Genomic DNA, 22,200 nt, shown 5'->3' on the forward strand with positions numbered 1-22,200 from the left:
ACTTTTAGCGCAATTTCGCACTGCATTGCTTCATTGCTGCTTGTGGCTCTGTTATGTATTTCTGTTCGGTTGGGAAGCGCGCGCTTTAGGATAATGACGCAGCTTCTCACAGCCTGGTCAGCTTCTCCCTCTTCTTCTCCAGAGCGGCATCGACCGCGTCCGTATGTAAATACAGGATGTAGTTTGCTGTTTAGATCTGTTATGGCTGTTGTATATCCAGCCGTTTTTATCTTCCTAAAGACATTTTGTGCTAACCGACTACTGTTGAAGTGGGAGAAGAGAGGGAATGTTTTAGTTCCGTTATTAGTCTAATTAAACGGCCAGTGTGTTGTGTTTTTCCTTCTGAGTATTAAGCGACAAAACAGATTCCATTTAAAGAGAAAGTACTACTTTAAATGTAAAATCTTTATTTTCAATTTTTTCTAGATTCAGCTTCCTGATGGGTTTAGTCCCTTTTGGGTCTGTATCAGGGTTCTGTTTATTTGTCTGCCAGCATGGGTGTGTGTGTTTTATTTGTATCATGCTGATTTACACAAATTGTTTCGGTATACAATTCTGTACTGAATAATTGTTAGTGTTTACCCTTGAGCCTATTGTCTCTGAGGATGAGGCTGTCCGGCAATGCCACAGTGTTCTCCCTAACTGTCCCAAGCCTCTATGGCGTCGCATGCAGTGCCCTGCGGTTCCTAGTTATCTCCTGGTGGAGTTTTCATGCTGGCAGTAATTGGAGCCCAGGTATTTTCAGCGGTATCTGGGGCATGATCTGCATTTCCTTTACTAAAGGGAAATCGCAAGTGGAAGATTTAGAGATTCAGATAGTAGGGTTTCTGTTTCACCTGCTGCTACTCATATTGCCCTACCTCATTGGTGCTGATGAGGAGGATATGTCTGTAGCCTCAGAGTAAAATCTCAGATTGGACAGTATTATTCCTTCATCTGATGCTGAAGTAGTATCCTTCAGATTAAGCTTGTACACCTGTGTATTGTTTAAGGAGGTTTTGGCTTCTTTGTATGACTCAGACTCTGTTGTCTACACAGTGATATCTAATAATCTCCTTAGTTACTATGTTCTTCTTTCCTCAGTGAAAATGTTCTGCTCCAAGCTGGGCAATGGAGTTTTCTTTTTGCACAGGAACAAGAGAAGCCAGGGATAACTTTCCCCGTCTCCTGACTGTAAGATTGTTTTCCTGCCGCTGACTCCATTAATGATTAATGTCGCACAGAGCCTGTAGAAGACAGAGGCAATACTACTCTGACTAAAGGAACTTTGATCCCTGTAAGGGATAGCTGTCCTTTTTAGGATCATGGAAAGGAGGCTTTTTTAAGTTTGTATTGCCACGGTGTCAAGTGCAGCATCCCTTTTGCTGCGATGCCTGGTCTGATTCAATCTGGTAGCGACCTCCTTGGAGGAGCTTCAAGACAGAATCGAGGCTTTTGAGCTAACCAATTCTTTTCTTCCTGATGCTTCCATTTTTTAAGTTGGGAACCAGGTACTGGTTTCGCTGTTCTAGCCGCGGGGCTTGTTGACTATAGTAGTTTGAGGATTCCCCCTCAGCTCAAACTTCTAGTGCTTCCTTACAAGGGTAAGACCTTGTTTTTGTTCCTGGTCTGTCAGAAATATTTCGGATTTTTCGTGTAGAAAAGGGTCTTTTCTACCAGTAGTCAAGAAGTATAGACCTAAGGGTCAGAGTAACAACCCGCAGCGGAGTATAGCTCAGTTTGAAGTGTTTGCCCCGGTCTGGAATCAGACCAAGTGGGGAGGCTCATTTTCTCTGCTTCCTTCAGAGGATATGCTGTGACCCTAGTGTCTCAAGGTTTGAGTGGTTTTCAATACCTTCCTCCCAGAGGCAGGTCCAACCTTTTAGGTCTATCTGCTGATCAGATAAGAGAGAGGCATTTATTGAATTGCGTATAGAAATTTTCTTCCCTGGGAGTGTAGTTCCACCGTCTGTACAGGAATAGGGCCTAAGGTTCTATTCAATATGGGCTTGGTTCCCTAATATAGGGAACTTCCTATTTTTTTCTGGACCTGCACTGTCTAGAAAAAGTTCTTAGAGTACTGTTCTTTATTAATTCAAGGGGGTCATTTTATGACGACCATAGACCTGAAGGCTGTGTATTTTCATGTTTCCATTTTTTTGGAATCCTATAAAGTTTCTGGGATTTGCTTTTCTAGCAATTCTTTTCAGTCTGTGTTCCATTTGAACTTGCTACAGCTCCCAGAATTTCAGGTTCTGGGGACTCTCTTAGCAGTGATTAGGTCTTGGGAAATTGTTGTAGCGCTGTACTTGGTTTTTGGTTCAGGCGACATCTTTCAACAAGCAAGCTCTCATTCAGAGATCTTCTTGTGGTGGTTTTGTTTTTTTGTTCTTCGTTCCCGGGTGGAAGTGAACTTGGGAAAGTGTCCCCTTGCTCCAGAGTGTGTCAGTGATTCTGATGGTCGGATTTCTTACCCCCTGCGTGGCCTCGCAGGGTCTGGTTTGCAGATCTAATGGAGATGTATCTCCCACTTTGGAGACTGTCTAAGGATGGAACTTTGGATCAGGATTCCTTTTTGCTTCCAAATCTTGTTTCTCTGAAGCTGTCTGCTTAGTTCTGTCTATGCATGGTTTTTCTGAGTCGGTCATTATTACCATGATTCAGGCTCGAAAGTCTGTTTATAGACAGATTTTCCATAAGGTGTATATATCTTTAGGAATTCAAGGGCTACTCTTGGAGTAGGGTCAGGATTCCTAGGATCTTGGCCTTTCTTCAGGAAGGTTTGGAGAAGGGTTTATCAGTCTACCCTAGAGGGTCAGTTTCTACACTTTTTCTGTTTTGCCACATAAGCGTCTGGTGGACGTGCCAGATGTCCAATCTTTTTGTCAGGCCTTGGTCAGATTTAGGCCTGTGTTTAAGTCTGTTGCCCCTCCTTGGACCCTTAAACTTGTTCTGCAAGTTTTTCAGCAGGCTCTGTTTAGAGCCATTGCATTCCATAGATATTAAGTTATTATCTTGAATGGTTTTTTTATTGCTATTTCTTCTACTCAGAGTCTCGGAGCTCTCAGCTTGCTTGCAGTATGACTTGCCTTATCTTTCACACCTTCCTATAGTTGTTTTGGTTAGCATATTATTCAGGAACTTGTTTGTTCCTTCTCTATGTCCTAATCCTTCCTCTCATAAGGAACGTTTGTTGCACAACTTGGATGTTGTGCGGGCTCTTATATTCTGCAGATGAATATGGACTTTCAAAGCTTTCTGTCTCGGGCTGTTTCTTTGGGAAACGTAGAGGTCAGAAAGCTTCTGACACTTCTCATTCTCTCTGATTGAGAAGTATTATTTGTTTGGCTTATGAGACTGCAGTTCAGCAGCCTCCTGAGAGAATTACGGCTCCTTCTATCAGAGCTGTTTCCTCCTAATTGGGTTTTCAATCATGAGGCTCCAGTAGAGCAAATTTGCAAGGCTGAAACTTGGTCTTCTCTACATACTTTTTCCAAATTTGATATTTTTGCCTCGGCTGAGGTTTCTTTTGGGAGAAAGGTTCTTCAAGCGGTGGTGCCTTCTGTTTAGGTTACCTGTTGTGTCCCTACCTAATCATCTGTGTCTTCTAGCTTGGGTATTGATTCCCAACAGTAACTGATGATTCCGTGGACTCACCGTATCTTAAGAAAGAAAACAAAATTTATGCTTGCCTGATGAATTTCTTTCTTTCTAGACATGGTGAGTCCACGGCCCACCCTTAATTTCAGACAGGTTTTTATTTAAACCTCAGGCACCTCTACACCTTATTTCCTTTTTCTCTTTTTCCTTCAGTCGAATGACTGGGGGTTGTGGGAAGTGAAGTGATAGTGCTCTTTGCCTCCTCCTGCTGGCCAGGAGTGATATTCCCAACAGTAATTGATGATTCCGTGGACTCACCGGGTCTAGAAATAAATAAATTTATCAGGTAAGCATAAATTTTTGTTTTTATAGATTTTCGTTTTAATCTGGCTTTTGATCAAATTTTTCTTTTAAAAGGATACTAAACCCATTTTTTTTGTTTCATAATTCAGATAGAGCATGCAATTTTAAGCAACTTTCTAATTTACTCCTGTTATCAAATTTTCTTCATTCTATTGCTATCTTTATTTGAAACAGAAATTTAAAGGGACACTGAATTAATATTTTTTGTTTCGCAATTCGGATAGAGCATGACATTTTAAGCAACTTTCTAATTTACTCCTGTTATCAAATTTTCTTTATTCTCTTGGTATCTTTATTTGAAATGCAAGAATCTAAGTTTAGATGCTGGACCATTTTTGGTGAACAACCTGGGTTGCCCTTGCTGATTGGTGGAAAAAATTAATCCACCAATCAAAAAGTGCTGTCCAGAGGTCTTAAGCCAAAAAGGCTTAGATGGCTTTTATTTCAAATAAAGATAGCAAGAGAACGAAGAAAAATTGATAATAGGAGTAAATTAGAAAGTTGCTTTAAAATTGCCTGCTCTATATGAATCACAAACGAAAAAAATTGGGTACAGTGTCCCTTTAAGCTAAGGAGCTGGCTCATTTTTAGTTAAGCACTCTGGATAGTGCTTGTTGTTTGGTGGGTACATTTAGCCACCAATTGGCAAGCGCAACCCAGGTGCTGAACTAAAAATGGGCCGACTCCTTATCTCAGGTTCCTGTTTTTTCTAATAAAGATAGCAACAGAACAAAGAAAAAAATAATAGGAGTAAATTAGAAAGTTGCTTAAAATTGCATGCTCTATCTGAATCGTGAAAGGAAAAAAAAAATTGGGTTTAGTATCCCTTTTAAGATCATTGTTCCTGTTTTTTTGTTTTCCTTTTAGGGATTATTTAATAACTAGTAGAGGAGATAGCCTGTCACACTTTTATGGCTATTCAGGTTTTTCAACATTTTGTAATGTAATCTTACAGATAGTTATTTCTGTCAAATCTGCTTCTTTATGTAACTATCACGATGTGCATGCTTTTTTGTTTGTTTCTTTTTCCTAACAAGTTTGACTTAGCTGGTATATGTATTTTATTTTATTTTTAAAATTGTGTGTTTTTTTTACTTCATTTTGCAATTTCATTTTTACCTTGGGATTTATGTTTGCTACTTTTGGAATGGATTTGTTTTTGCAGTGTTTCACATTAAACTGTCACATTTGGTATTTTGGCTCTTAGAAACTAATTCAAGAGTTATCTAGTTGGTGAGGGAAATCTGGATACTCACAATTTCTCAGTGTAATGTGACTCTTATCAATGTAGATACCTGTCTGGTTTGAATGCAGCATTTCTTTTTACAGCTCAAAGTGCTCTGCTACACTAGCAAGTTTTTCTTGCCCCAGGTATTTTGCCAGATGTAGGTAAATTCAGACGTTTCAGACTTTTTTTTTTTTCCCCCCCTTGTTCATAGAGATTAGCAGACTGGTTAAAAAGATCTGAATTCTGCATTTTTTTTTTATTTTCTCTGACATAACATTCCCAGTTCCTTAACTTTACCAAGCTGCTTTTACATGCTGATTGGAGCACAAGACCACAAATGGTTGGCTTTAGTAAGGGTGGGACATTGCGTTTTTAAGTTTGATGTAATTATGTATGTTGGTCTTCACTACTTATAAATGGGATTTTTTTTTTTTTTTTTTAGTCCATTACATTTTTTTTTTAAATGTGGGTGTGTATACTATGCATACTTTAAGTATTAGTAGGTTTCCTTTTTAAATGATCTCTTCATAGAGGATTAACAATTTTTGTAATTTTTGTTTTTTGATAATCACTACAAAACTGGAAAGTTTTTTGTTTTTTTTTACAGTTGAGGGGGGGGGCAGTTTCCCCCCCATGCAAAGCAATGGAATGCTTCCTGTTTTGTGCATTATTTTATTTTTCCAAAACTGTGGAATATGACTTTGGAAGAGATCAACAAATATTTGGCTTTTAATGTCATGAATTCACTTTAATTAGTAGTTGAATAACTTACACAAAGTAGGAAACTTTGCTTGTGTGCAGCATATTTTAAATATAATATAAATTCAGGGTCTGTGATAGGCTTGTGTGTCCTGCCACTGGTTTCTACGCTTAAATTGCCTACTATTTACCGTTAAAACCCTTTGCACAAGACAGTGTCACCCCATATTTTGACATATTCTCAGATCTCCTGTGTACCAGCTCAGATTAATCTAAAATATTTCTAAATGTATACATTGTAGTTTAATTCATCTTGGAGAATGATATAATTTTTTTTATTTTTGTTACAAATTGACAAAATGATATCCTCTTGTGCTAGTTGTTTCATAGCTTCAGGCTCTGAGGCATAATTACATCCTTCTGCATTTTTTTTTTTTTTATGTGATGGATTATGTATGGTGTCCTATGTGCTCAGAATGCTATTGTAGTAGATATCCTTTTTGGCCCTTTCATTTTTCTTCTTCTCAATACTGGTTTATTTAAAATATAAAACACATTAGTTTGTAATCTGTAACCTTTACTAGGGGATTTGTTCTCCAAAATGCTATTTTGTATTTATAGGACTAGATTTATCAAGCCCTTTTCTCTACTTTTACTGCAGGTTCGCACAAGCAGCGGTCTTCAGACCACTGCTTCCCTACTCTGAAATTCTCCAACTAAGAGGTGGAGAACAATCTCTCCAGTCTCTTCCCACTGGAGAGATTGACAGCACCTGACTGCGTGTGATTGGCTGTGTGTGGGCAGGGGGCGGGGTTGCATGTGAGAGCAAAGGAGAGTTCGGCCAGACACCCCTATCCGCCATGGATTGATAAACTGAGCTCTTAAAACCTCATCTATATTTCTTTCAGAGGATCTTAATTGTCATCTTATCTGAAATGTTTATATGTTGACATTGCTTAGGTTTAAGGACTAATTAATATGTTTTAGTCAACATTAGTCTTGTAAGCAATTAGTTCAAGATTAAAAAAATCACTTTTAAAAATGCATTTTGTAGTTAGTAAAGCTTTTAAAGGGACATCTTTATTTTTTCGTTTGACGGAGCTCATTTTGCCTATTGTATCCCCACCTATACTGAACATTTCTGAACATAAGTCTTGGTTACAAAATATAAAGTAAAAAAGCAAGGTTTAGAATAAATAATGCTGCCAGTAAAGAGAGGGCTGTGACAGAGGGATAATCCATCCCCCCCCCCATATTGTTCTCCAAGTATTGGCCTTTGAGTAAACCGCGATAAGGAAGACTTTGTATAAATAGACGGATAACATAATGAGGGTTTCTCTCCCTATAAGATCAGCCCATTTTATTAGGTTGTGGTTTCAGTTAGCAGAAACTGCAATTTCATATTCAAAAATATAAATAAAGGTACAATATTCCACAGAGTCATTTTTTTTGCACACTCTAGTAATCATTTATAACAGTTACTAATTGGCCTCAGCAGAATAGGTAGCCTAAGTTACAATATGGTAGCACCCACTGCTTTATGGTCATAAAATTCTAAAAAAATAAGGGTAAAGTTAAACTAATATATAATGTTTAAAAATGTGTCTAAATTAGTCTCAGGCTAATCTTTGCTCTAAATACATCATTCAAGCAATGACTTGTTTAATGTCCCTTTAAGGAGAAACCAACTTAACGGTACTCTGTCCCTTTAATAAATAGATTCTGAAAATGTGATTTAAGCATATAGACTTGGCAAGTGTACTGATCATTCTTACTGTGGAAAGAGTTTACATGATTTAACATGTAAAATGTTATCAGTAAATCCATGCCTACTGTTACCCTATAAAAGATTCTTGGGTTTGTTAAATCAATTATGGGATTTGGATCTGAAACACAAGCTGAATATAATAGATTTAAAACACAGACTTTGAATGAAGCAGCTGTTGCTAATTGTTACAAATCTGTAAAAGAATCTAAGTGGCATGTATCTACAAATCTGACAGGTTGGGCTTTTAGAAGGTATTGTGAGCTAGCGCCTTATTGCCAGGGAGATGTAATTTGTGTGTATCTATAGTAACCGAAGAAGCATGACTAATTCCTATTCTACCCTTTTTTATTGTTCCATACAGCTAATCACCTTCATCAAAGTAACTTGCCGATTGAGCCCATTTGGTAAGTGGTATTTGTGTATCAGTGGTTTACCCTAAGTAGGTGCGCTGAAATTGATCATTCACGCTCTATCTTATTCTTTTGTCTCATTTAAGCAATGGCATGCTTGCAAAAGATCGGAGACTTCAGTATCATCAGAAAGGGAGAAGCATGAATTCTACAGGATCTGCAAAAAGCAGTGCTACCGTATCCAGGTACGCTGAAATCTAATATCAATGCATACCATTTGAGAGATAATGGGGGAAAAAATGTTTAGTTGTCTATTAATCCATTTTTTTTTTTTTATTTTTTTTGCACTTTTAAATGTTAACTATTGTCCTTCATGACTTATTGTGTCTTAAAGCCTATTTTTGTATTAGTGTTTCAGAACTACTAGACCTTTATGAGGAAGATCCTGAAGAAATTCTTTACAATCTTGGATTTGGTAGAGATGAACCAGATATTGCTTCAAAAATACCATCAAGATTTTTCAATTCTTCTTCATTTGCACGTGGGATAGATATTAAAGTATTTTTAAGTGCCCAAATGCAGCGTTTGGAAGTTGAGAATCCAAACTATGCCCTAACAAGTAAGTTTATGTTAGCGATTTTTTTTTCTTCTCGCCTTCTGTTTAGCTGGTGATGGTTCTTCAACATTGTAAACATTTTGCCATTTATTTAACTCCCCCATTATTTTTTTTCTTTTCATATCATTAAATCATATTTAGGATTGGTCTAGAATTGCTTTTTGCTTAGACTTTTATAATGGGATATTAAAGTCATGTTTAAAATGTAATTCCCTATATATACACATACATAGTAAGGAACAAAAGCACTTTGTAAGATACTTTATTTGCCTGTTTTCCTATAATTTTTATCTTCTGAAAATTAATTTGTTCCACTGCTACCATAAAATGTGGGGTACAACTTGCAGTAGCTAAATTATCTTTCTGTATTTTGCAACATTAATATAGGAGATAAGATAAACATACTGTACATAAGTCTTTTTTATTAGGAGTTAGGAAATGTAAAAAAAAATACAAATTTAAATTATTTTTACAAGACAGTGCTTAATTGCTTATAAGTGTCATCCTTTTTAAAGCTTTCCTTGCATTCGAAAGCACTATGTTAAATATATTTATATTCAACAGCTAAATAAGCTAAATGGTTAGTGGAGTTTGGCTTCTGATACATTACAGTAAAATCCTAAAAACAAAACCTTGATTTAGAGGGGAAATGACCCGTTAAATGCACTTTCATAACATCTGTATTTACACCTACAAGAAATAAATCAATGTGTCTTGCCTTAGAATTTAGAGCGCTAGTGCATATTTGTGCAAAGTGGAAAATCAAACTATGAAAGAAAAAACCTTGTTTTTTACAATTTTATTTCAATAGGTTATATTAAGAATTTTCTTCTTTTAGCAGTTGACTCAGTCACAATGTTTTGAGCAACTGATTTAAAGGGACCTGATTAAAAACAAAAAACTTCTTCTTTTTTTTTTAATTAGATTAATTTAAATTTTTAAGAGAAATTCCCCTTTTCAACTATCTTTAACTCATGTAAAGTGGTTAAATACAGATACAGTTGGGCACTAAGGCAATGCGTTATAATTTCTGACGCTGCTAATATGAGGCAGCGTAAATTAAACTCCACCAATTTATAATTTTGTCCTAATTAATTAATGATATGCAAGCTCACCAGGTTCTTGTCTTTAGCTACGTTTAATATGTTTGAAAGTGCTAAACAGTAAAAAGCAATATGTTTAAAAGGTAAAAAGTACAGCTCACAGTCCCTTTAACCTAAGAGAGAATTTCGTAAAATTGTGTTGATCTCTATACTTGAGGACAGTAGTTTCAGAACCACTTTTTTAGTGAAAAGTGCCCTTTAAACATCTATAAACTGTTACAAATTATACATTGATCTTTAATAATTTTAAAATATACTGGCCATCTGCACCACTTACCTGCCACTTCTTATGTATTGTTAGGTTTAGTTGCCTATAAACGTGGTCATCATATTAAAAGAAATTATGCTTAGTCCTGTACTTTAAAGTGAATGTCAATTTTTCCGTTTTGTGTATCTAGTTTTGTAGTGATTACTGAGATTAAGCATACCGCCGCAATAAATTTTTAATAAAATGTGTATTTTAATGTTTATTTTATATATGGCATAGCGCTCATTCGCTTACCCGCTCCTCCCACTCACTGCTTCCTAATTTTCATCCATATTACGTAAACAGCGGTCCCACCCGCTGTTTACGTATAGGCACTGCGCGCTCCTGTGTCTATTTTACATTGCGCATGCGTTACTTTTACGGAGACCTTTCACATCCACTAATCCAAAATTGACAATACAGAGGAAATGAAAGGAATCCGTATAAGAATGTAACGCTACCCGTATTAGTATTGCGCATGCGCGAAATGTGCACGAGCTTACAATAGATTAGCTCGGCACCAAAGACGAACGCATGCGCAATAAGGACCTATTACGTAATGAGAAGAGGGTGGGTCCCCCCGTGGTTAGAGCCGTTATTGGCAATTAAGACATCAATCAAAAAGGTGAGCAACAGAGCGCGAATGCTGGGCGGAGGACGGTTTAGCTGCAAATTGATATAAATTTATGAAAATAAAGGTATCGATTTAGAAAATTTAAAATTTGATGAATGAAACTCAGGTTTTTTTATTGATATTTGATAGACTGCTTTTTAGAACGAAGGCTGAGTTTACATTCACTTTAAGTGGGTATTATATGGATGTCCCAATTGATTCTGTTATTTCTAAAATGGTTCAGATCAGGGATGGCCACATGTGGCCCTCTGCACTACTTTTTGCTGAGTCAGGTAAATAACAGAACTTGGAATGTGTGTCAGTTTTTGTGGGCCATAAGATGTATTTTGGGGATTCTCTGGTGTGTTAACATTCAAGGTGACAAAAAAAAAATCTGTATAGGAGAACAGCAGATAAGAAAATTTATGCTTACCTGATAAATGTATTTCTTTTTTTGACCCAATGAGTCCACGGATCATCTTAATTACTAATGAGATATTCACCTCCTGGTCAGCAGGAAGAGGCAAAGAGCACCACAGCAGAGCTGTTAAATAGCTCCTCCCTTCCCTCCCACTCCAGTCATTCGACCGAAGTTAGGAAGAGAAAGGAAAAGCCAAGGTGCAGAGGTGTCTGAAGTTTACATAATCCACAACCTGTCTTACAAGAACAGGGTGGGCCGTGGACTCATTGTGTCAAAAAAGAAATACATTTATCAGGTAAGCATAAATGTTCGTTTCTTTTTTATGACACGATGAGTCCACGGATCATCTTAATTACTAATGGGATTCAATACCCAATCTAGAGTACACAGATGATATGGGAGGGACAAGACAGGGAACCTAAACGGAAGGCACCACTGCTTGAAGAACCTTTCTCCCAAAACCGGCCTCAGCCGAGACAAAAGTGTCAAATTTGTAGAACTTTGAAAAAGTGTGAAGAGAGGACCAAATTGCAGCCTTGTAAATTTGTTCCACAGAAGCTTCATTTTTGACCGCCCATGAGGAAGCAACAGCCCTCATGGAAAGAGCCGTAACTCTCCCGGGAGGCTGCTGTCCAGCAGTCTCATATGCAAAATGTATGATACTCTTCAACTAAAAAGGTGTAGAAGCCGTAGCTCTCTGTCCCTTACATTTTCCTGAGAAAACTAAAAATAAGAAGACGACAGTCCTTAGACGCCTGCAGGTAAAACTTTAAGGCACGGACCACGTCCAAATGTGCAGAAGACTGTCCTTGTGAGGAAAAAAGGATTAGGATACAAAAAAAGAACAATTTTCCAGATTAATGTTCCGATCAGAAACACCCTTAGGAAGAAATCCCAATTTAGTACGTAAAACTACCTTATCTGAATTGAAAATAAGATAAGGAAACTCATACTGTAATGCCTAGAGTTCTGACACACTGAGAGCAGAAGAAATAAAAACTGTCCAAGATAACAATTTAATATCTAAGGAATGTCTAGGCTCAAACTGAGCCCTTAAGAACAAATTCAAACTCCATGGAGGAGAAGCTGGTTTGAACACAGGTCTGATTCTGACCAAGGCCTGACCAACAATAGTATGTCTGGGAAGACCGCCAGACGAACCTGAAATAAAATAGACAAGGCAGCTATGACTTGTAGAAAATTCTAGGAATCCGATCCCTATTCTGTTTCAGAGAATCCACTGGAATCGCACTAGTATAAATATTGACACCATATCATATGGGTAAAGATCTTCTAGACACAGGCTTACGCACCCGATTCATGGTCTCAATGACCAGTTACAAATTTACTCTTGTACAAAGTAAAGCTTCCATCTTCCTGTAGATAACTTCAGGAAAAATATTTTCGTTTAAAGAAGGTCCCCGACATAAAAGGTCCTTCTTCCAAAGAGACTCCCAGGTGGAAGATGTGACATGTCCCCCAGGACTGCATACCAATCCTGCGGACCACGCCGGTGAAATGAGGACCACCGACTCCCTCTCCTGCTTAGTCCGAGCCAAGGCTCCAGGAGAAAAATCAAATGGAGGAATTAAATATGCCATATTGAAAATCCATGTTAACATCAAGGCATCTATTAGAACAGCCTGAGGGATCTCTGACCTCATCGTGTGCATGAAGAAATAAATCTCCCGGGCAGCTAAATACCTTATTAGAAAAAGACGCCGGAAGAATAATGGTGGCAATAATCCCATCCGATTAGAATATTAAAATAAAGTCGCCGGAAAAAAAACTTGCCCCAAACAATCTGTTCCAGTCATAAAGCAAAACTCCCGGTCGGCTAGAAACACTAAATAAAGCCGTTGGGAGTACAGATTGCCCCAAAATAATGGCGCGGAAACATGCTGCACAGCATAGCTCCGCCCATCGTGGGCGTAACAAACTAAACCTCTCGCATGGCTAAATTGTAAAAGTGGAGCCGCCGGGAGAACTAGTGCCCATCCTAACAAGGAATAAATAAGCCTCCCGTCAGTTATGCAGTAGTAAAACGTCCAGGGGAGTAAAAATTACATCTATCATGCGACACACCTTACATGCGGTCGATCATGAGAAACAAAACTAACCCTCCAGACGGCTTGTTGGAGTAAAACAAAGCCGTTGTCCGATGCTAGTAATAAATTAGAGCCACTTCACGCCCAGTGCCTGTAATCACTGCTCAATAACATGTCCTCCCAGCCTAGGGATAATGTCATTTAGTGTCCTCAATATAGAAAAAGTGCCAATCTTTCTGTGAGCGTGTCCCAAGACATAAAAATCAGCACTTACCTTAATTTGCTGCCCGGCAGTAAGGCAGCCCACCCGGTTTGCGAGGTCCTCCAATTTCTCCTCACATTGGCCTGTGGAAATAAAAAGTACTGAGTTTATCTCTTCCCTCAGACTTTTACAAGCAGGGCAGCAAACCATGTATGGGAGGCACAGTGAGAATTATGTCCCACAAGTTTCCATTGCTTTAAAGCCACCAAAAGCTCTACTGTAGAGACTGATATGGACTACGGCTACACCCTAGAACAAAGCAGCACTCTCTGGCACTACTTTAAAAATAATAAACTCTTGATTGAAGAATCTAATCTAACACCTCACTTTACCTCTTCCTATCACTAACGTAGGCAAAGAGAATGACTGGAGTGGGAGGGAAGGGAGGAGCTATTTAACAGCTCTGCTGTGGTGCACTTTGCCTCCTCCTGCTGACCAGGAGGTGAATATCGCATTCGTAATTTAGATGATCCGTGGACTCATCGGGTCATAAAAAAGAAAGAGGGTTCCCATTAACCATTTCTGTGTCTAATAGCCATAAATTTATTAGTGGCCTTATGGTTTCTGAAATATTGATCTGCTGTCCCCATGTGTTTTGAAGGTGACCCTCACTGTTTTAGATTATGTTGCACCTTTTGATATTTTTTCAACCTATTAATATAGTATTGCTGTTGTCTTCTTCTGGCCCAACTTAATAAACAAATTCAACATTTTATAAACTGTAGTTCTGGGAAATGTTTTTTTTTTTTTTTTTTTGGCAAGCCTATTTATTAAAGTATGATTATCATATATCTTAAGGTGGGGATAGTCCACAGACCATTAAACCTGGGATTCAACTCTTGGCCAATAAGGAGGAGGCAAAGATATCCAACACACTAAGTTTTTGATCTCTCTCACCTCTCTGGTCAACTCAGTTTTATCTTTGCCTCCACAGGACCAGGTTAATAGAGGTACTCCAGATTCTTTACTGGGGTTCTCAGAAATACTTGAGACTTATTTTCTCCATCAGAGAGCTGGGTATAGGGGAGTATTGGGTACTGACACTATTTCTTCCTATGAGAGTTGGTTACAATCCTGCCACGTGTCATAGGGATCTGTCCCTGCTTCTTCCTGTTGGGTCGTCGTTATACTCCTTTGACATATCCTCTGCTGATGCTTACATAGTACTGAAAGGGATCTCTACTGGACGCAGTCTTTTCTGCAGCTGGATAAGCATATTAGACTGGGTTTACTTTAGGTAAGTACCTGTCAGCGCTCACACAGCCGCAGGCTATTAGCAAGTTCATGCACGTATGTTCATCATAGCCAGGGACAACTAATTTGTCACAGACTTTTCACCACCTTTATATTTTATCTGCTTTAACCCTTTGAGTGCTAACGACGGCTGTGAGCCGTTGCAAATTGTCCCAGTCAGGTGCTGACGACGGCTCACAGCCGTCGCTAGCACTCACCCACCTTGAGGGCAATCTGGGGTCTCCCACCTACTCCCACCCCTGCGATCTGGCCTGAATAGTGAGAGGCATCGCCAGGGGGTTTACAATTCGCACAGTGACGTCACGCGCAACTTTATTTAAAATTAACAATGGCCAATATAGGGAAATGGGGGCATGCTGCTTAGAAGCCTGTATCTCGGGTATCTAAGCAGCTACAGAGCCCAAGACCCATGGTTGGAAAGGTAATCGCCTAACCTTTTCAACGTTATAAGTCTTGGGGATCTGAAAAAAAAAGTAAAAAAACAAAACAAAGCTCAAATCCAGCTTAACAGCCAAAGGGTTAATAATACTTTTATTAGTATTATTATGCTTTTATACTTACAGTATACTCCCTATTGAACACTGTTTTCTGTAGTGAAACAGTTGGGAGCGTTAACCTTTTAACTTTGTTGATAGCTGCAGAACTACAGGCGCTTCACAGGGACCACACAAACACACTTCCCTGTAGCATGCTCATTTCCCCCTTTATGTAATGAGGAATAGTGTTGGGGGCTGGGAGTCAGACAGTTATTTATTTTTCCCGCTGCACTATTCCTACCCTTCTGCCTCTTCTCATTAGCGTAAGCAATCTTTGAAGTCTCCCCAGCTTTGTGGTGAACTCCATAGAAGGGCAAGTTCTAACATTACCAAGGGCTCTAGCTGGAAGGGGTCTCTAATGATTATGGTAGAGAGATTTATTTTTCTCTTATCACAGAAGGTGTCTGAAATGCTGTATTAACCGCACAAGTTTTATCTCTTTATATTACACAGTTTGTTCAAAAATAGTTTTCTATATTTGTTGTGCACATATTAGTTTAAACTCAGGAATGTTTAGAACTTTCCTATATTCAATATGCTTTAGAGGATTTGCAGATGTTACTTTGTTTTCATTTTAACAGGGGCAAGCTGGAGCTTTTCCCATTTTTGTTATTACAGATCCTTTAGAGGGTAGATCCACTCACATTTTATTTATTCAAATAAAATGTGTGTTTCTCCAACATAGGTGTGTCCGGTCCACGGCGTCATCCTTACTTGTGGGATATTCTCCTCCCCAACAGGAAATGGCAAAGAGCCCAGCAAAGCTGGTCACATGATCCCTCCTAGGCTCCGCCTACCCCAGTCATTCTCTTTGCCGTTGTACAGGCAACATCTCCACGGAGATGGCTTAGAGTTTTTTAGTGTTTAACTGTAGTTTTTATTATTCAATCAAGAGTTTGTTATTTTAAAATAGTGCTGGTATGTACTATTTACTCAGAAACAGAAAAGAGATGAAGATTTCTGTTTGTATGAGGAAAATGATTTTAGCACCGTAACTAAAATCCATGGCTGTTCCACACAGGACTGTTGAGAGCAATTAACTTCAGTTGGGGGAACAGTGTGCAGTCTCTTACTGCTTGAGGTATGACACATTCTAACAAGACGATGTAATGCTGGAAGCTGTCATTTTCCCTATGGGATCCGGTAAGCCATGTTTATTAAGATAGTAAATAAGGGCTTCACAAGGGCTTATTAAGACTGTAGACTTTTTCTGGGCTAAATCGATTCATTATTAACACATATTTAGCCTTGAGGAATCATTTATTCTGGGTATTTTGATATGATTATATCGGCAGGCACTGTTTTTGACACCTTATTCTTTAGGGGCTTTCCCTAATCATAGTCAGAGCCTCATTTTCGCGCCGGTATGGCGCACTTGTTTTTGAGGACAGCATGGCATGCAGCTGCATGTGTGTGGAGCTCTGATACATAGAAAAGTCTTTCTGAAGGCATCATTTGGTATCGTATTCCCCTTTGGGCTTGGTTGGGTCTCAGAAAAGCAGATTCCAGGGACTGTAAAGGGGTTAAATATAAAAACGGCTCCGGTTCCGTTATTTTAAGGGTTAAAGCTTCCAAATTTGGTGTGCAATACTTTTAAGGCTTTAAGACACTGTGGTGAAATTTTGGTGAATTTTGAACAATTCCTTCATACTTTTTCGCAATTGCATTAATAAAGTGTGTTTAGTTTAAAATTTAAAGTGACAGTAACGGTTTTATTTTAAAACGTTTTTTGTGCTTTGTTATCAAGTTTATGCCTGTTTAACATGTCTGAACTACCAGATAGATTGTGTTCTGACTGTGGGGAAACCAAGGTTCCTTCTCATTTAACTATATTTATTTTATGTCATAAAAAAATTTAGTAAAAATGATGCCCAAGATGATTCCTCAAGTGAGGGGAGTAAGCATGGTACTGCATCATCCCCTCCTTCATCTACACCAGTCTTGCCCATACAGGAGGCCCCTAGTACATCTAGTGCGCCAATACTCCTTACTATGCAACATTTAACGGCTGTAATGGATAATTCTATCAAAAACATTTTAGCCAATATGCCCACTTATCAGTGAAAGCGCGACTGCTCTGTTTTAGAAAATTCTGTAGAGCATGAGAACGCTAATGATATGGTTTCTGAAGGGCCCCTACACCAGTCTGAGGGGGCCAGGGAGGTTTTGTCTGAGGGAGAAATTTCAGATTCAGGAAACATTTCTCAACAAGCTGAACCTGATGTGATTACTTTTAAATTTAAGTTGGAACATCTCCGCGCTCTGCTTAAGGAGGTGTTATCCAATTTGGATGATTGTGATTATCTGGTCATTCCAGAACCACTATGTAAAATGGAAAAGTTCTTAGAGGCCCCGGGGCCCCCCGAAGCTTTTCCTATATCCATGCGGGTGGCGTACATTGTTAGTAAAGAATGGGACAGGCCCGGTATACCTTTAGTACCTCCCCCCATATTTATAAAATTGTTTTCCTATAGTCGACCCCAGAAAGGACTGATGGCAGACAGTCCCCAAGGTCGAGGGGGCGGTTTCTACTCTACACAAGCGCGCCACTATACCCATAGAAGATAGTTGTGCTTTCCAAGATCCTATGGATAAAGAATTAGAAGGTCTGCTAAAGATGTTTGTTCAGCAAGGTTCCCTTCTACAACCAATTGCATGCATTGTCCCTGTCACTGCAGCCGCGTGTTTCTAGTTTGATGAGCTAGGAAAGGCGATTATTAGTAATTCTTCTTCTTATGAGGAGATTATGGACAGAATTCGTGCTCTTAAATTGGCTAATTCTTTCACCCTAGACGCCACCTTGCAATTGGCTAGGTTAGCGGCGAAACAATTCTGGGTTTGCTATTGTGGCGCAGAGCGCTTTGGTTAAAATCTTGGGCAGCGGATGCGTCTTCCAAGAACAAATTGCTTGACATTCCTTTCAAGGGGAAAACACTCTTTGGCCCTGACTTGAAAGAGATTATCTCTGATATCACTGGGGGCAAGGGCCACGCCCTTCCTCAGGATAGGTCTTTTCAAGACCAAAAATAAACCTAAGTTTCGTCCCTTTCGCAGAAACGGATCAGCCCCAAGGGCTACGTCCTCTAAGCAGGAAGGTAATACTTCTCAAGCCAATCCAGCCTGGAGACCTATGCAAGGCTGGAACAAAGGAAAGCAGGCCAGGAAACCTGCCACTGCTACCAAGACAGCATGAAATGCGGGCCCCCGATCCGGGACCGGATCTGGTGGGGGGCAGACTCTTTCTCTTCGCTCAGGCTGGGGCAAGAGATGTTCTGGATCCTTGGGCGCTAGAAATAGTCTCCCAAGGTTATTCTCTGGAGTTCAAGGGGCTTCCTCCAAGGGGGAGGTTCCACAGGTCTCAGTTGTCTTCAGACCACTTAAGAAGACAGGCATTCTTACATTGGGTAGAAGACCTGCTAAAAATGGGAGTGATTCATCCTGTTCCATTAGGAGAACAAGGGATGGGGTTCTACTCCAATCTGTTCATAGTTCCCAAAAAAAGAGGGAACGTTCAGACCAATCTTAGATCTCAAGATCTTGAACAAGTTTCTCAAGGTTCCATCGTTCAAGATGGAAACCATTCGAACACTTCTTCCTTCCATACAGGAAGGTCAATTCATGACCAAGGTGGATTTCAAGGATGCGTATCTACATATTCCTATCCACAAGGAACATCATCGGTTCCTAAGGTTTGAATTCCTGGACAAGCATTTCCAGTTCGTGGCGTTTTCTTTCGGATTAGCCACTGCTCCTAGGATTTTCTCATAGGTACTAGGGTCCCTTCTGGCGGTGCTAAGACCAAGGGGCATTGCTGTAGTACCTTACTGGGACGACATTCTGATTCGAGCGTCGTCCCTTCCTCAAGTAAAGGCTCACACGGACATTGTCCTGGCCTTTCTCAGATCTCACGGATGGAAAGTGAACGTGGAAAAGAGTTCTCTATCTCCGTCAACGAGGGTTCCCTTCTTGGGAACTATAATAGACTCCTTAGAAATGAGGATTTTTCTGACAGAAGCCAGAAAAACAAAACTTCTAGACTCTTGTCGGATACTTCATTCCGTTCCTCTTCCTTCCATAGCGCAGTGCATGGAAGTGATAGGTTTGATGGTAGCGGCAATGGACATAGTTCCTTTTGTGCGCATTCATCTAAGACCATTACAACTGTTCATGCTCAGTCAGTGGAATGGGGACTATTCAGACTTGTCTCCGAAGATACAAGTAAATCAGAGGACCAGAGACTCATTCCGTTGGTGGCTGTCCCTGGACAACCTGTCACAAGGGATGACCTTCCGCAGACCAGAGTGGGTCATTGTCACGACCGACGCCAGTCTGATGGGCTGGGGCGCGGTCTGGGGATCCCTGAAAGCTCAGGGTCTTTGGTCTCGGGTAGAATCTCTTCTACCGATAAATATTCTGGAACTGTGAGCGATATTCAATGCTCTCAAAGCTTGGCCTCAGCTAGCGAGGGCCAAGTTCATACATCAACCATCAGGGGGGAACAAGGAGTTCCCTAGCGATGGAAGAAGTGACCAAAATCATTCTATGGGCGGAGTCTCACTCCTGCCACCTGTCTGCTATCCACATCCCAGGAGTGGAAAATTGGGAAGCGGATTTTCTGAGTCGTCAGACATTGCATCCGGGGGAGTGGGAACTCCATCCGGAAATCTTTGCCCAAGTCACTCAACCGTGGGGCATTCCAGACATGGATCTGATGGCCTCTCGTCAGAACTTCAGAGTTCCTTACTACGGGTACAGATCCAGGGATCCCAAGGCGGCTCTAGTGGATGCACTAGTAGCACCTTGGACCTTCAAACTAGCTTATGTGTTCCCGCCGTTTCCTCTCATCCCCAGGCTGGTAGCCAGGATCAATCAGGAGAGGGCGTCGGTGATTTTGATAGCTCCTGCGTGGCCACGCAGGACTTGGTATGCAGATCTGGTGAATATGTCATCGGCTCCACCATGGAAGCTACCTTTGAGACGACGAGACCTTCTTGTTCTAGGTCCGTTCGACCCACTCCAGCTGACTGCTTGGAGATTGAACGCTTGATCTTATCAAAGCGAGGGTTCTCAGATTCTGTTATTAATACTCTTGTTCAGGCCTGAAAGCCTGTAACCAGAAAAATTACCACATAATTTGGTATATCTGTTAGTGTGAATCTGCAGGATTCCCTTGGGACAAGGTTAAGATTCCTAAGAGTCTATCCTTCCTTCGAGAAGGATTGGAAAAAGGATTATCTGCAAGTTCCTTGATGGGACAGATTTCTGCCTTGTCTGTGTTACTTCACAAAAAGCTGGCAGCTGTGCCAGATTTTCTAGCCGTTGTTCAGGCTCTGGTTAGAATCAAGCCTGTTTACAAAATTTTGACTCCTCCTTGGAGTCTCAACCTAGTTCTTTCAGTTCTTCAGGGGGTTCCGTTTGAACCCTTACATTCCGTTGATATTAAGTTATTATCTTGGAAAGTTTTGTTTTTGGTTGCAATTTCTTCTGCTAGAAGAGTTTCAGAATTATCTGCTCTGCAGTGTTCTTCTCCTTATCTGGTGTTCCATGCAGATAAGGTGGTTTTGCGTACTAAACCTGGTTTTCTTCCAAAAGTTGTTTCTAACAAAAACATTAACCAGGAGATAGTTGTGCCTTCTTTGTGTCCTAATCCAGTTTCAAAGAAGGAACGTTTGTTGCACAACTTGGATGTAGTTCGTGCTCTCAAATTTTACTTAGCAGCTACTAAGGATTTCAGACAAACTTTGTCTTTGTTTGTTGTTTATTCTGGTAAACGGAGAGGTCAAAAAGCAACTTCTACCTCTCTCTCCTTCTGGATTAAAAGCATTATCCGATTGGCTTATGAGACTGCCGGACGGCAGCCTCCTGAAAGAATCACAGCTCACTCCACTAGGGCTGTGGCTTCCACATGGGCCTTCAAGAACGAGGCTTCTGTTGATCAGATATGTAAGGCAGCGACTTGGTCTTCACTGCACACTTTTTCTAAATTTTACAAATTTGATACTTTTGCTTCTTCTGAGGCTATTTTTGGGAGAAAGGTTTTGCAAGCCGTGGTGCCTTCCATTTAGGTGACCTGATTTGCTCCCTCCCTTCATCCGTGTCCTAAAGCTTTGGTATTGGTTCCCACAAGTAAGGATGACGCCGTGGACCGGACACACCTATGTTGGAGAAAACAGAATTTATGTTTACCTGATAAATTACTTTCTCCAACGGTGTGTCCGGTCCACGGCCCGCCCTGGTTTTTTTTAATCAGGTCTGATAATTTATTTTCTTTAACTACAGTCACCACGGTAACATATGGTTTCTCCTATGCAAATATTCCTCCTTAACGTCGGTCGAATGACTGGGGTAGGCGGAGCCTAGGAGGGATCATGTGACCAGCTTTGCTGGGCTCTTTGCCATTTCCTGTTGGGGAGGAGAATATCCCACAAGTAAGGATGACGCCGTGGACCGGACACACCGTTGGAGAAAGTAATTTATCAGGTAAACATAAATTCTGTTTTTGCTAACTTTTTCCTGTATGCTCTTGGTTTCAACTTTGCAATATTTGTATCATAATATGCATAATCATTCTAAAACCTCTGCATTTCCTTCTAGGGTACTTCTGTTTTTGTTGCAGGTTCTAAAGATTTTTTCTTCTGTTAAGTGTGATCAGTCCACGGGTCATCATTACTTCTGGGATATTACTCCTCCCCAACAGGAAGTGCAAGAGGATTCACCCAGCAGAGCTGCATATAGCTCCTCCCCTCTACGTCACTCCCAGTCATTCTCTTGCACCCAACGACTAGATAGGATGTGTGAGAGGACTATGGTGATTATACTTAGTTTTATATCTTCAATCAAAAGTTTATTATTTTATAATAGCACCGGAGTGTGTTATTACCTCTCTGGCAGAGTTTGAAGAAGAATCTACCAGAGTTTTTTACTATGATTTTAGCCGGAGTAGTTAAGATCATATTGCTGTTTCTCGGCCATCTGAGAAGAGGTAAACTTCAGATCAGGGGACAGCGGGCAGATTAATCTGCAAAGAGGTATGTAGCAGCTTTTATTTTCTGACAATGGAATTGATGAGAAAATCCTGCCATACCGATATGTCATGTATGTATATTTTACACT

The 22,200-nt window shown here is 40.0% G+C and overlaps 1 protein-coding gene across 2 annotated transcripts in view; it reads left to right on the plus strand.

Moving 5' to 3' along the window:
- Nucleotides 1–22,200, plus strand: part of ITPRID2 (ITPR interacting domain containing 2) — a 229,220-nt gene that overhangs the window by 61,764 nt on the left and 145,256 nt on the right. For both annotated transcript variants that reach the window (XM_053698523.1, XM_053698524.1), the window contains 3 exons: nucleotides 7,999–8,041; nucleotides 8,134–8,232; nucleotides 8,398–8,606. In XM_053698523.1, coding sequence (XP_053554498.1) covers nucleotides 7,999–8,041; nucleotides 8,134–8,232; nucleotides 8,398–8,606 — 351 coding nt within the window. The remainder of the gene's footprint in view (nucleotides 1–7,998; nucleotides 8,042–8,133; nucleotides 8,233–8,397; nucleotides 8,607–22,200) is intronic.

This window comes from Bombina bombina, chromosome 1 (assembly GCF_027579735.1).
Source record: "Bombina bombina isolate aBomBom1 chromosome 1, aBomBom1.pri, whole genome shotgun sequence".
NCBI classification, from domain to species: Eukaryota; Metazoa; Chordata; class Amphibia; order Anura; family Bombinatoridae; genus Bombina; species Bombina bombina.